This window comes from Sardina pilchardus, chromosome 6 (assembly GCF_963854185.1).
Source record: "Sardina pilchardus chromosome 6, fSarPil1.1, whole genome shotgun sequence".
Classification (NCBI taxonomy): domain Eukaryota; kingdom Metazoa; phylum Chordata; class Actinopteri; order Clupeiformes; family Clupeidae; genus Sardina; species Sardina pilchardus.
This window is the reverse complement of record NC_084999.1, coordinates 19,965,752-19,978,756: the sequence shown is the minus strand read 5'-3', so window position 1 is coordinate 19,978,756 and position 13,005 is coordinate 19,965,752. Positions and strand designations below refer to the sequence as shown.

The window sequence follows — 13,005 nt, the reverse complement described above, 5'->3', positions numbered from 1 at the left end:
TGGGTAATGCAGAAAGTGTTTCTGAGAATTACCTTGCCTACCTCCATGGAAAGTACGCAATTACGTCTTGTATTGTTATACTTCTCTCAATTGCATGGCTTTTTTAAAGCAGAGTTGACAGTGGAGGTTTTTGTTGGTATTTGCGCTGTATTCTCCGTATTTATCTTCATATTATCTGTAGTAATTACCCAATGATAAGTCATTACTGATTGTTGAGGTGTTTCTTAGTATTTCACATGTTGCTTCTCTACATTTACCAATAACTTTCTATACAGTCATTAGTATTCACCATAATGTTACATGTGCCAATTAATTACACAATAATATAGTATAATTTACCATTTTACCATGTATTTACTAGGTAAATACTTAGTAATTAGGGGACTGAAAAAGGGAGGGGTTACCAAAAAGTGTATATGTATGTGTGTATGTGTGTATGTGTGTGTGTGTGTGTGTGTGTGTGTGTGTGTGTGTGTGTGTGTGTGTGTGTGTGTGTGTGTGTGAGTGTGTCTTTATCATGTCCATTGCTGTCCATGTTCATCAGTAATAGCACTACACTGTCATTTTTGGAAAGTTGTGTTAACTGGATCATGTAATATTTGTGATTTGGTAAGCATAGTGTAACCACCACTGAAGTAGGTTGATATAACTGGTGTTATAAAAATAAAACTGTGTAGACATAGAAAGTATAACAAACCGTGAATATTTACACATAAACCTGTTAACATATCTGAGCAGAGCGGTACTGTGACCAAAAAAAATGGTTATGAATACAATGATTTAGGTCATCTTTGTTATACGTTACATAAACATGGATATTGCTTTAATGCAGCTGTGGGCCATAGTATGTCAAAAATGTGTACACTTGAGTAAGTGTGTCTCTCTGTGTATGTTATTGTGTAATGTTATAATTTTTACTTATCTTGGGTCCATGTACAGTATTTGGTAGAGTGCTAAATATGGTCCAAAACATACTGAAAGACTGTCACTCACGCACATTTACAAATACTTGTTGTTGATACAGTTGCCAAGCAACAAATCCCCTTTAGACATGCACAGTCAGTCAGTCAGTGCGCCATTTGCACGGGGGAGGATCTATCAGGTTTGGCCTTGTTGCCAGCCGGAATGCAATGGCTAACTGGTCTGCAAGCGTTATGCGCCCCACTCATTTGTGTACATTCTTTCCTCACACAAGAGGACATTCGGTATTGAAATGTACTGCTGCGGATAAAACCGCTCTGCGGAGTTACACGATTTTTACCCCTTTTTGTCCCGTCAATCTGATTCCCCGACAGAAGTACTTATCACCGCGAGCCCTTGACAAAAAAAAAAAAAGACGAGCTACTGAAAAATAAAGATGACTCGAGGAATCAAACAGAACACCCGCCTTTGGGGGAATCAAGTGCGGCGGGGCCTGTCGAAAATGTCTTGATTAGAGGCTGAAATAAACAACTATGAATGAAAGCCTCTGCTCAAAGTTGGCGCTTTGCATACATTAGACGCCCGAGTCTGTCTATAAGTCCTCTTAAAACGCTTAGGTATCAGTGCAACTTGTCTCTGACAGCCTCTACCCCTTGTGCCTCGTCTGTGTGTCGTTATCGAGACTCTCGAATGGATCTGAGCCTACACTCCGGCTAACAAAAACCCTCTCTTAGGGAGGAGGAGGAGGCGGGAGGGAAGGGTGGGGGTTGGTGGGGTTGGTGGGGGCGACAGCTTTTCATCCACCACCACCATCTCACCAATCCGATTCATTGGGAAAGTGTGCTGTCGGAAGTGGCCGCTGCATTTACCAATCTTTGCTTTCCAAGACATTCTCTCTCTCTCTTTCTCTCGCTGTCTTTCTTTCTCTCTCTCTCTCTCTTTCTCTCTCTCTCTCTCCCTCCCTCTCTCTCTCTCTCTCTCTCTCTTGCTCACTTGCTGTGTGCTTGAGGCTTGAGGGGTTCAATCAATGCCGCTTTGATCTCGGTTGGAACTATAATTATTTAACATTGTTACAAGGATTTCTCTAATCCATCCTACCATTAAATCCCTTTTACACCCTCATCTCCCGCTCCCTAATCTGCATCTGCGCACTCGTTTCGCCTCTCCCCTCCCCTCTGACGACACCCTGACTTAACGGACTTCTGCGAATTATTACAGGAAGACGACAAAAAAAATTGCATTTGATCAGGAGAGAGAGAGAAAGAAAGAGAGAGAGAGACAGAAAGATAGAGAGAGAGAGAGAGAAACTTTTTGTCCCCTTCTTTAGTCGCTCGGTGGAACTTGTCAGGTGTCGGGTTCTCTCCGGAAAATTCTCTCCGGAACGTCCTCAGTTTCTCCCTGATGTGCGGCTCTTCGTGTACTCCCTCTGCGTGTGGGTCTTTCTGTAAGATCCTCATGTGCCGCTAGCATCCGTGTTAGCAAAATTCCCCTGCAGCAGTTTTCAGCTTTAAATATCGAGAGCCCTCTTGATTGTGCAACTGAGAATTAAATGGCTGTTGGGAAGGGATTTACGAAGCCTAAAGAGTCAGATATGTAGTTTTCGCAGCGAGTGGTCATATTTAAAGCCCGGGCTTTAAAAAGGCCCAAGATGACCTTGACCTGGAATAAACTTGACCTTGGATCCGCATTCTCCCATCAAGAGTGATTTTGGTTGAGCGGCGCCACTAAATCCCAGGCACATAACAGCTAAACGACTCCCTAATGATGACGGCGCCGGGATCTGCTGAGGAAATGCATTCCTGTTTCCTCTCCCTGCAGCCAGTGGTAGTGGCTGACATCTTCGTAATTGAGGAAGTGGGGCATGTTCGCGTAAGACCCCTGTTGTAATACATAAGTAGCCTCCCCAACTGCCTGCGCACTGTAAACGAACCACCGCAGAATTACTTCACTATGCGTCTCAAAGCCTTAGCCTAATTTATTTTAATGTCAGGGAGAGAGAGAGAGAGAGAGTATGTGTGTGGGAGAGAGAGAGAGAGAGAGAGAGAGAGAGAGAGAGAGAGAGAGAAAGAGAAAGAGAGGAAGAGAGAGAGAGAGTAAAAAGAGATCTATTAACTCTCATTTTTCTCTCGAACTCCTCCTGTCTTCTCGAGAGGTAATCCAGCCCTTTCATCCCCTCTGATCCAGACATGCAGGGGATAGCTCTCACATCAAGCCCAGCTCCACCATCTGTTTGTTTTGATGCGGGAGAAAACATTGATCATTCTGACGCACGTTAAAAGAGCCCCCCCTCCTCCCCCTATCCAAAAAAAAGGGAGCAATAGAGAGAGAGAGAGAGAAAGAGAGAGAGAGAGAAAGAGAGAGAGAGAGAGAGAGAGAGAGGGAGGGAGGGAGGGGGGGGGGCACTGGCCTTTCGCAAATATTTGTGCCTCCGTGTTTCGCCACGATATAAATAGCTGCACAGCGAACGCAAACATTTGTCGAGGCACCTGCCATGCTACCGTGGCCATCTGCTCCACAAATTCACTTAGCGTGACATATGTGCATAAAAAAAAGAGCTGAAATGGCTATTGTTTTGTGTGGACAGGCGCGGGCGAGAGGGATCAGTGAGACTCAGATGCTTAGGTGGGCAGCGCAAAAAAGAGAAGGAGAAGACAGAGAGAGTGAGTGAGATGGAGAAAGAAAGAAAGAAAGCATGAGAGAGAGAGAGAGAGAGAGAGAGAGTTGTGTCTCCCGGTCTCTCTCCTCAGCACAAAGGGGGCTTCTGGGTATTCTGTCGGTCCGCAGGGCCAGGACCCGGAGGTCCACTCCTTCACCTGCCCGCTGGCTGCCCGTGGCCTGTGCCCAGCTGGCACTGGGAGAGCAGTGGGCAGGGCTGTGCCCGATAAGCACTGCTGAGCACGGGGGATCAGCGACGAGCAGAGCTCTGTCCTCAAGGTGATCAGTTTATTTATTTATTTATTTATTTGTCTCCTTTCTCTCTCTCTTGCTCTCTCTCTCGTGCACATTCACTCTTATTTGTGTCCTTGCTGAAATCATTGCCCGCGGTCAGCTCATTTAGGCAAGATCATTCGTCTGATTAACAGGGGTTTATTGTTGTAATTTGATTACATGGGTGTCCAGGCAAATTGGCTAATAAGCAGAGTGTGTGCGCAGTAATCGTGTTTCTAAACAACCATCGGGTTCATGTTGTGTTAGTCTTAACGATTTCATGGTTCCACACGCGGTTCTACTGTATGCTGAGGCAGAACCTGTTCTGCATCTAAAATCCTAGAACATGCATCTGAAATCCTAGCAGTAACACTTTAGTTCTCTCTTTTTTTTGTTCCTGAGCCAAAGTTGAGTATCTGAATATCCTAATCTCCAGACTTGACATCCCCAGGAGCGGTGATGGAAGCCAGCTTTTGGTGCGGCAGATAGCTTGTGTGGGAAGATCGCGGCGAGCAGAAGTTCATTAACACATGGGTGCTAAACTCCCCCACTTCCGTTTTTTTTTCTCTCCCCCCCCCTTCTGTCTTGCTTTTCGCCCCAGAGGAGGGTGTCAAGATATGTATCACAGGAGCCGGCGACAATTAACACATTACTATACGTGCTATTGCCACATTAAAAGATGAGACTGCAAACATCCATGACGGAGGAAAAGTACATGAAACAGCAGATCCAAGGAGCAGATTGCTCAGGGACATGCGCCATATCAAGGGAGCGCTACGTGGGTGTTCTCCACAAACGTCGACATCAGAGGGGGGGACGTTCTCCACACAAGCACCCTCCTGCTCGACTAATGAGCTGGAAAAGCTAAGAACCATCTCCGCGCAGGGCTGAGGGGAGAACAAAAGGACCCGGAACACCGTGGAACCACTCCATTCGACGCATATTTCTTTAAACAATAAAGAGATTAAGAAGAAGGAAGAGGGTTAAAAAAAAATGAAGCTCAAAAAAGTGGCAGGTTGCGCCTTCTTTTAAAAAGCTCTTCGGCCAAAATGGAGTCGGTTTTTAATAGATACGTCACAGCAGGTGCACTTGGTCAAAGTCACTTCATTAGAAATCCTCCCTTCTTTTTGATGCAATGGCCATTACGCCGCCCCATTCAGATACACACTATGGGGTGATTAAGCGTTATCAGCCGCCGATTATAATCACACCTGCTTAAAACCCTAAGCCAAGAAATAACAAAGGGCCCGACGTGAATCTGAACATTCACAAAGGAGATAGCAGCGAGGGCCGTCTGCAAAACTAAATAAATTTACTTTTAATCGCGCCGAACAGGAAGTCATGTCATTTTCCGATGTTCATATTTGATTGTCTTGATTTCCCCCCACTTAACTCAAATTATGACATGCCCATCTGACTTTTCTAACACAATGGGCAAAATTAAAAGAGGGGAATTGGTCTTTCACGGGAGCCATGACGGGAAAGTGAATGTGGTTATTACGCGCAAAAGATTAATACCCCCGGCCCCACTGTGGTCTGCTTCAAAGACACTGTTGTGCGGCTTCAAAGACAATGTTGTCTTTTTAAGAAGTCTCTTCTGTCTTCCCCAGCCAGATGACAGACAGTGAGATAGGTAGCTTCTATTGGTCTGCGGCAAGATAATCCACTCATTTCACAATCGGCCCCCACCTCCATTTTCTCCCCCATTCTCCCCAGCCAAAAAAAAAGAAAGAAATGAGACTGTTGAGCCTGAAACCTTAATAGATCTCTCTGGGAGAATGACTATGTAAAGACGCCCTTATCTCAGTAATGCAACGAGATTGGGATAGCGGATAGAGTGGTGCGAGAGAGACCACGGGTGATAAAAATGTAAATATATAAATCTGAATTCTGACATCTGGGTTTCCCCCTAACTGACCGGCCGTGAACTGACAAATGAGAGAGCAGATTGAGGGCCTGTGAGCTACGCCAGCGTCGCCCCAAGGTAACGGCGCCACGTTTTCCACGGCATAGATCCATAAGCATGGCATAGATTATGGAAATGATAAGGTCCATACAGTGCGTTGATAATGCCACGGAGAAGAGCAGGTTGTCCCTCATGCCAGATCCCATTAACATGAGTAAAGGCACACGGAGAAAAACGGAGTGCGTTTCTAAGCCATAAGACAGCAGTGGGCATGTGTGGTTGTCTCTCTCTCTCTCTGTGTATGTGTGTATGTGTGTGTGTGTGTGTGTGTGTGTGTGTGTGTGTGTGTGTGTGTGTGTGTGTGTGTGTGTGTGTGTGTGTGCATGTATGTGTGGGTGTGTGTGGGTGTATGTGTGTGCATGCGTGTGTGTGTGTGTGCCTGTGTGTGTGTGTGTGTGTGTGTGTGTGTGTGTGTGATGGGCATGGACAGGGAAGATAATTAGAGCCAGTCACAGAACTACAGTTGCATCTCTGCTCACTCCCTCCCAACCCTCTCTCCCTCACATTTCAAAGAACTAGTTTTAAGCTCAGCAGTTTCTCTCCTCTAAGGCCCTTTCTCTCTGTTTTCCTCCCTCCCCTCCCTTTCTCTCCCTCCCTTCCTCTCTCTCTCTCTCTCTCTCTCTCTCTCTCTCTCTCTCTCTCTCTGTCGCTTTCTCTCTCTCTCTCTCTCTCTCTCTCTGTCGCATCGCCCTCCTGGTTGTGGTTTGACCCGCTCGGTCCTGTCGGCGGACTGATCACAGTGATGGTTTATTACTGTCGTCCGAAGCGCTCTTATCTGTCGCCGGCCACGCTCATTTTCCTTCCCCAGATTGAAATGCAAATGTGAAGTTTAATGATAAATGCATTATCTGATAGGCGCTGATAACACTGATTCACTGTCAGTATAAAATACACCCCCCCAGGGGGGTTGCCCAGCACAGACAACTTGCCCAAATCCACTTCTATAAACGTATGCACCTGCAATAAATTCTCGAGGTCATTCGCATTAAACGGGAATCATATTTTGTATATTCAGCAGTGCCCGACTAACAGTGCAGAACAGTAATTGCTGGTGTTGCTATCTTGTTCACTGTATTATCCGACGCTTTGATGAAGTGACTTTTTTTTTAAAAAAAAGAGAGGAGGCAAGAAAGAAAGAACGGAAGAATGAGAAAAGGAAAAAAAATAAAAACAAGATAAAAATATAGTTTTGAGAGAGACGGGGAAAAAGGCATTGGATAAACCTGGAGAAAGAATGCACACAGAAAAATGAGATTCTTTAAGAAAAAAAGATATGCATTTTGAGCATAGGCTTTGTGCTGGCTTTCCCCAGTCTATGTTCAATAACACATACAATAAGCTTAAGAGCAAAGCAATTTAATCCATTCCATGCAACCCCGGTGACTAAACTTAAACATGATTGCGATAACAACTTCATTTAAGCCCATTCACGTTCAGTTCCCTGAACTCTCTCGCAGCTTTTCGGAGAAAGGTAATTCAGTCAGGGCCATGACGTCGGGCGCTAGTGTTCATTACTCAGTGTGAGCGCCTCCACAGCGAGTGCCGCGCTCTTCTGATAGATGATCTGTGCGATATGCATGACAACGTTGTCATACATATTACCGTGGCGCGATAAGGAAGACGGCGAGGACCAAAGATCATCAGTCGATCTGAGTAATCAGACACAAGCTGCTGATGAACTCCTCGCTCCCGCGATCGCTATCGGGGGCCTATTGTGAACACCCAATTTCAGACGAGCGTTCTGTGAAATGGTGCGGAACATGCTTGCCATCTCCATGCTCCCTTTGTTGGAGCATTTTTGACTGATATCTTTATTTCACATGACCTTGTTTGGAGAACATCAAAGCTCTACCTACTGTAGCAGTGCATATACGTTTGAACAAACGCATGGCTCACCTATATGTGGTGACTAACACATGTTAAAGCAAAATGCACACGTGAAAGCAAGATGTGTGCACACACACACACACTCGCACACAAACACACACAAACACAAACATACACACACACACACACACACACACACACACACACACACACACACGTACACACATACACTCGCACACACACGCCAACTCTTTCAAGTTTTCATCCTCATCCATAAATAAAGGAAAAGGCTCTCTAATGAAAAACCTTCTCTTTTTTTTTCTATAATCTCGGGCTCCTACCTTGCGGCCGTTGTCAAGGATATCTCCAGATGTCCTGCTATTGAGTGTGCAAAATCCCCCGGTCCCTGATGGCTTCATTTAAAACGTGTCATAATGGGGCTCGTACAAGTGATTACAGTCCTCTGGCTAATGGGCCCGGCGCTTAGAGGAGAGCCGCGGACAAGCCGAGGTCACCCCAAAATATGGCCCATTTTGCGGCTTCGCCTCGCCGCCGGCGGCCAGCGCTCACCCCCAACACCTGGACGAGAGCAGGCCGGTGCCGTGAAAACCGACGGGCGGCCTGTTTACTTCCTGTTCTACAGTAGGTGCCTTTTAAAGCGGAATCTCTTGAGTTGTCAGGGCAGGTGACTGATTAGCAATAGAGGACTGGGGTGGGGGCTGGGTTTTTTTTTTGCAGTGTGCTTATGGGCACTAGAAGCAAGAGAACACAGAGTTGGATGTAGGCTACTTGTGTCCTCGCGGACTCCCCAGTTCACATGTTACACGCACACACACACAGGTGCACACACACACGCACAGGTGCACACGCACACACGCACAGGTGCCCACGCACACGCGCACACACACACACGCACACAAATCCAAACACACACACCATGCAAGCATTTACACTTTAATGCACTGATGTGGTTCCCTTACTTGGTCCATCCCATTCTTCAGACTCTGGCGGGGGATGTCGGGTCTTCTCAGTGGACGTGTCCATGTCTGACTCCCCCACTTCCCTGCTCCCCTCCTCTTCTCCTGAAACACACAACACAAGGGCACTCCAGTCAGCTACACAGAGGCTGGACAACAGTTGCATTTTTTGGCTGCTGCTGTAAACCCATAATACAACTGAGACAGATATCATGCTAGTTTTAATGCTTTCTATACCTATGTGTAAAAGGTTATAAACCGCAATTCACCTGAAATACATACTCCTGGATTATTATATAGTATTTAAAGTAATGTCTGGCCCAAATGCAACACAGGCAGTCAAGCGAAAGTAAACAAGACGACGGCGTAACGGGATTGTTCATAGCAACTGTGTTCTGCTATTACATCATTTGGACTCCGTAGACTTGGAGGAAATGCCTGGCAGCTTAAAACAGCAGCAAAACAAACAGAGAACCACTTAACGTACAGTAGGGGCCCGCGCAGAGAGTCCCAGACAGTTCAGTGTGCCCCCTGATACCGTGTGTGTGGTGTGTGTGTGTGTGTGTGTGTGTGTGTGTGTGTGTGTGTGTGTGTGTGTGTGTGTGTGTGTGTGTGTGTGTGTGCGTGTGTGTGTGCGTGTGTGGGTGCGTGCGTGCGTGCTTACCCCTATACCTCAGGGCCATGGAGCATCCCCATGAGTACTCTCAGTAGGAAGCCCAGAGCCTTAGGACGGAACCGTGGAGAGATGCAGGCATTTAGAGCTGTGTACTTTTCTGTGGTGTATGTGTGTGTGTGTGTGTGTGTGTGTGTGTGTGTGTGTGTGTGACACACATAGCTTATTTAATACTCCTTAAGGCTCCGAGCAAAGCTGCATTTTGTGTTTTTTCTCTCTTTCTCTCTGTTTGCCTCTCTCTCTCTCTCTCTCTCTCTCTCTCTCTCTCTCTCTCCCTCTACGAAGGCAGCAGTGTGCTGATGAACTCCACTAAACACGTGCAAACACACGCATACACACACACACACACACACACACACCATGTACCATTACCCACAGAGGGACACCCTTGCAGGCCTCTCCTATCCCTGGTGGTCTGGGTAAAAGCTCCCCAGCTGCCTCATTCTCTGTCTACTCCAGGCTCTCTCCCATCTCCACCCAGGGCTGAGTGCTGCTGTACAGGCCTAATAAATCACCCGGGCTGGAAGGACATGCTGGAGCTGTAGCTATGCTGCGCTGGATGTGTTATGGGCTCCTATTGACTGCATGGAGGGACATGGTGGACCCAGTGACCCGAGCAAGCTGCAGCACGGAGGTGTCTGACGCAAAGCTGCTCAGTGGAAGCACGGCTGAGCTTGTGTGTGTGTGTGTTTACCTATTCTAGAATGTGTGAGTATGTATGTGTGTGTACATATGTGTGTGTGTGTGTGTGTGTGTGTGTGTGTGTGTGTGTGTGTGTGTGTGTGTGTGTGTGTGTGTGTGTGTGTGCGGAGAGAAAGGGAGTAGGGTGCGCCAGCTCGCCTGTGCATCTTTGTCATGGACTTTGATATGATAAAGCTGTGGCTGAGTAGAGTAGAGTAGAGTAGAGTAGAGTATAGGAGAGTGTAGAGTAGAGTAGAGTAGAGTAGAGTAAGGTAGAGTACAGTATACCGTAGGATAATGTAGAGTAGAGTAGAGTAGAGTAAAGTAAGGTAGAGTAGAGTAGAGAGTAGAGGAGCAGAGAGGATGAGTGGGCTATATGAGTGGGCTAGGCAGGCTCTGGTGCCACTCCTCCATCTGCACACTGAAGTGGACCGATGGGCTCCAGCGCGGGACACAGGGTTCACCTGAAAATTATGGCGTCCTTGAGAGCAGCGGGCAGTCGAGAGTCGCTGTTGACGAGATCCAGGAAGGGTAAACACGAGGGGAGAAACTACTGACCCCTTCCTCGCATCACTACTGAGGTCCATCTTCAAAATGCCCCCACCGACCCCCCCCCCCCCCCCACACACACACACACACACACCGCTCCCACCGCCCCCTCCACTCCACCTCTTTGAGAGTTGACCAGAGCTGGAGTTTTCTCCAGAGTTGCTTTGGCGTTATTGAAGCCGGGGTCTTGGTACCAAAGGCTGGTGACCGATGACAACCACCTCACCAGGAGCAATGTGATGCCTGCCGGTGACACTTTCCCCCACCACCATCACCACCACACACACTCACACACACACACACACACACACACACACACACACACACACACACACACACACACACACACACGCTCCCCCCCAATCCTCGACTGGGGTCCATCCTGCCGGGGGTTAATCTTCAGATCGGATTCACTCTCCACGGTGGGCCCCTAAGCCAGTTAAGACACGGCTCACTTCAAAGATGCCAGTAAATATCGCCCAAAGGAGAGCAGCCCCTTTCCTGCCTTGCTCGGCAGAAAAAGAGAGAGAGAGAGAAGAAGAGGAAGTGTGTGTGTGTGTGTGTGTGTGTGTGTGTGTGTAAGTGTGTGTGTGAGAGAGAGAGAGAGAGAGAGGAAGAGAGGAAGAGAGAGAGAGAGATGCTGTCCTACTTTACTGCACATGAGGTCATTACGACCCAGTTTCCCTCATGCAACTTCTTGCTTGGGACCAACCAGGAATCTTTTTTTTTCATTCCTTGTCACTTTTTTCCTTCTTTCTAATGCCCCCCCCCCACCCCCCCTCCCCAACACACACACACACACACACACACACACGATAGCCCACCCCCTTCCTCTATTTATATTGTCAGCTCTGGAGAAGCTCTTTTAGCGCACTCCTCTCGTATTATGATGAGGATAACAAAGCCCAATATCAACAGTTCCTTCCAACGTGGCAAGTTTGAAAGAGAGAAAGGGGAGAGGGAGAAAAAAAAAAAAGCTCGGGCGAGATAACATTAAAGGCACTACCTTGATCTCAGGCGAACATGCTAAGCCCTGTAACGAAACGTATTGGAACTGTTTAATTACAGCTCAGGAAATGAAGCTACAAGATGATTCCTTAATTAAGCAGTGATTAAGGATTTTCTGCCTTCTATCTGACACCGTTTGCAATGCATTTTAAACACAATCGCCACCGCCACCTCACAGGGAACAATGTCACAGGGTTTGATGAAGTTTCTTCTAAGAATGTGGCGGCGGAAATGGCAGGGGAAAAGAGACAGTTAGTGCTTGTGAGTACAAAGTAAGTGTGTCTGTGTAAGTGAGTGTGTGTCTGTGTGTGTGTGTGTGTCTGTGTGTGTGTGTGTGTGTGTGTGTGTGTTGGGGGGGGGGGGGGGGGCATAACCAATATACACTGCTCGCTCGCAGGCTGATTTTGAAGCATCGGCTATCAGCTCAAACACCTTTCAGGAAAATAATGTGCCGATTTGATTCCCTCACAGCTGGATGCATATTAGACTCTCCACGTCAATTAGTGATTTTAGTTTCCACTGGTGGCCACTTTTAATTTTTTGATTTGTAAGGAACGGGTTTGCAAATCAATAGAGACAGTCTAAAAGCAGTCTTCAAGCAGTGATCTAGTTTTACTGACTAAATGATCAAATGTGCGTCTGTTTGTGCATGTGTGTGCATGTAAGTGTCTCTGTGTGTGTGTGTGTGTGTGTGTGTGTGTTTGCTTGTTTGTTTGTTTGTTTACGTTTGATGCATCCACTGTGCTTGTTAAATCAGCCCTATCGCCGGCCAATCAGTGGGGAAGCTCCACCCATTGCCTAATGGCCATCGCACGCTCTCTCTCAGGTCAATAAGCTTATAGGCGATTTACACAAACAACTCCTGCAGCAAGGTAGCAACAAAGTCATATTGGCTTTCCCCCCCCCCTCTCTCTCCCTCTCAGCATTGTCACAGCCAAGGAAGCCCTTGAAAATGTCAATCTGGTGTGGACAATTTTTTAAGGAGATCTGAGAGCCATTCTAATCCAGCACGTCTGACCAAGCCAAGACGCCGACAGATTGGCGGAGGAATAGACAAACGCTTGGGCGGGCGAACGGCCGATGACTTCAGGGCGTTCCCGTTCGCATTCGAGAAGGACACCTTTTTCCAGAGGTGAGGGGCACCCGCACGTAATGCCGAGCGAGGGAGCCAATCAAAGCGCGTGAAAAAGGGGAGAAGAGGGGGGCTGCCTGATGGAGATTCACAATATCAACATATTCAGGCCGCGGCGGCGGAGATGCCCCACACAGAATGGCTTCAATCACTCCGGCGCCCAATCTTCATGCATCACACCCATTAATGCAGCGAGTGGCGCAATGGCCTGTCGAGATAGGAGCGGTCAACAATTCACAAAGGGCCCTGCCCAGGCCATCAGGCCCCGGCCAACAGCTCATTTTCAGCGCCTCCGATAAGCCGGGCGCCAATACAAATCTCAGCTTATGATACAAACAATTTT

The 13,005-nt window shown here is 47.4% G+C and overlaps 1 protein-coding gene across 1 annotated transcript in view; it reads right to left on the bottom strand.

The window, feature by feature from the left end:
- zfpm2a (zinc finger protein, FOG family member 2a) overlaps positions 1 to 13,005 on the bottom strand; it is a 135,610-nt gene that overhangs the window by 73,774 nt on the left and 48,831 nt on the right. The window contains exon 3 of the mRNA XM_062537743.1: positions 8,623 to 8,724. Coding sequence (XP_062393727.1) covers positions 8,623 to 8,724 — 102 coding nt within the window. The remainder of the gene's footprint in view (positions 1 to 8,622; positions 8,725 to 13,005) is intronic.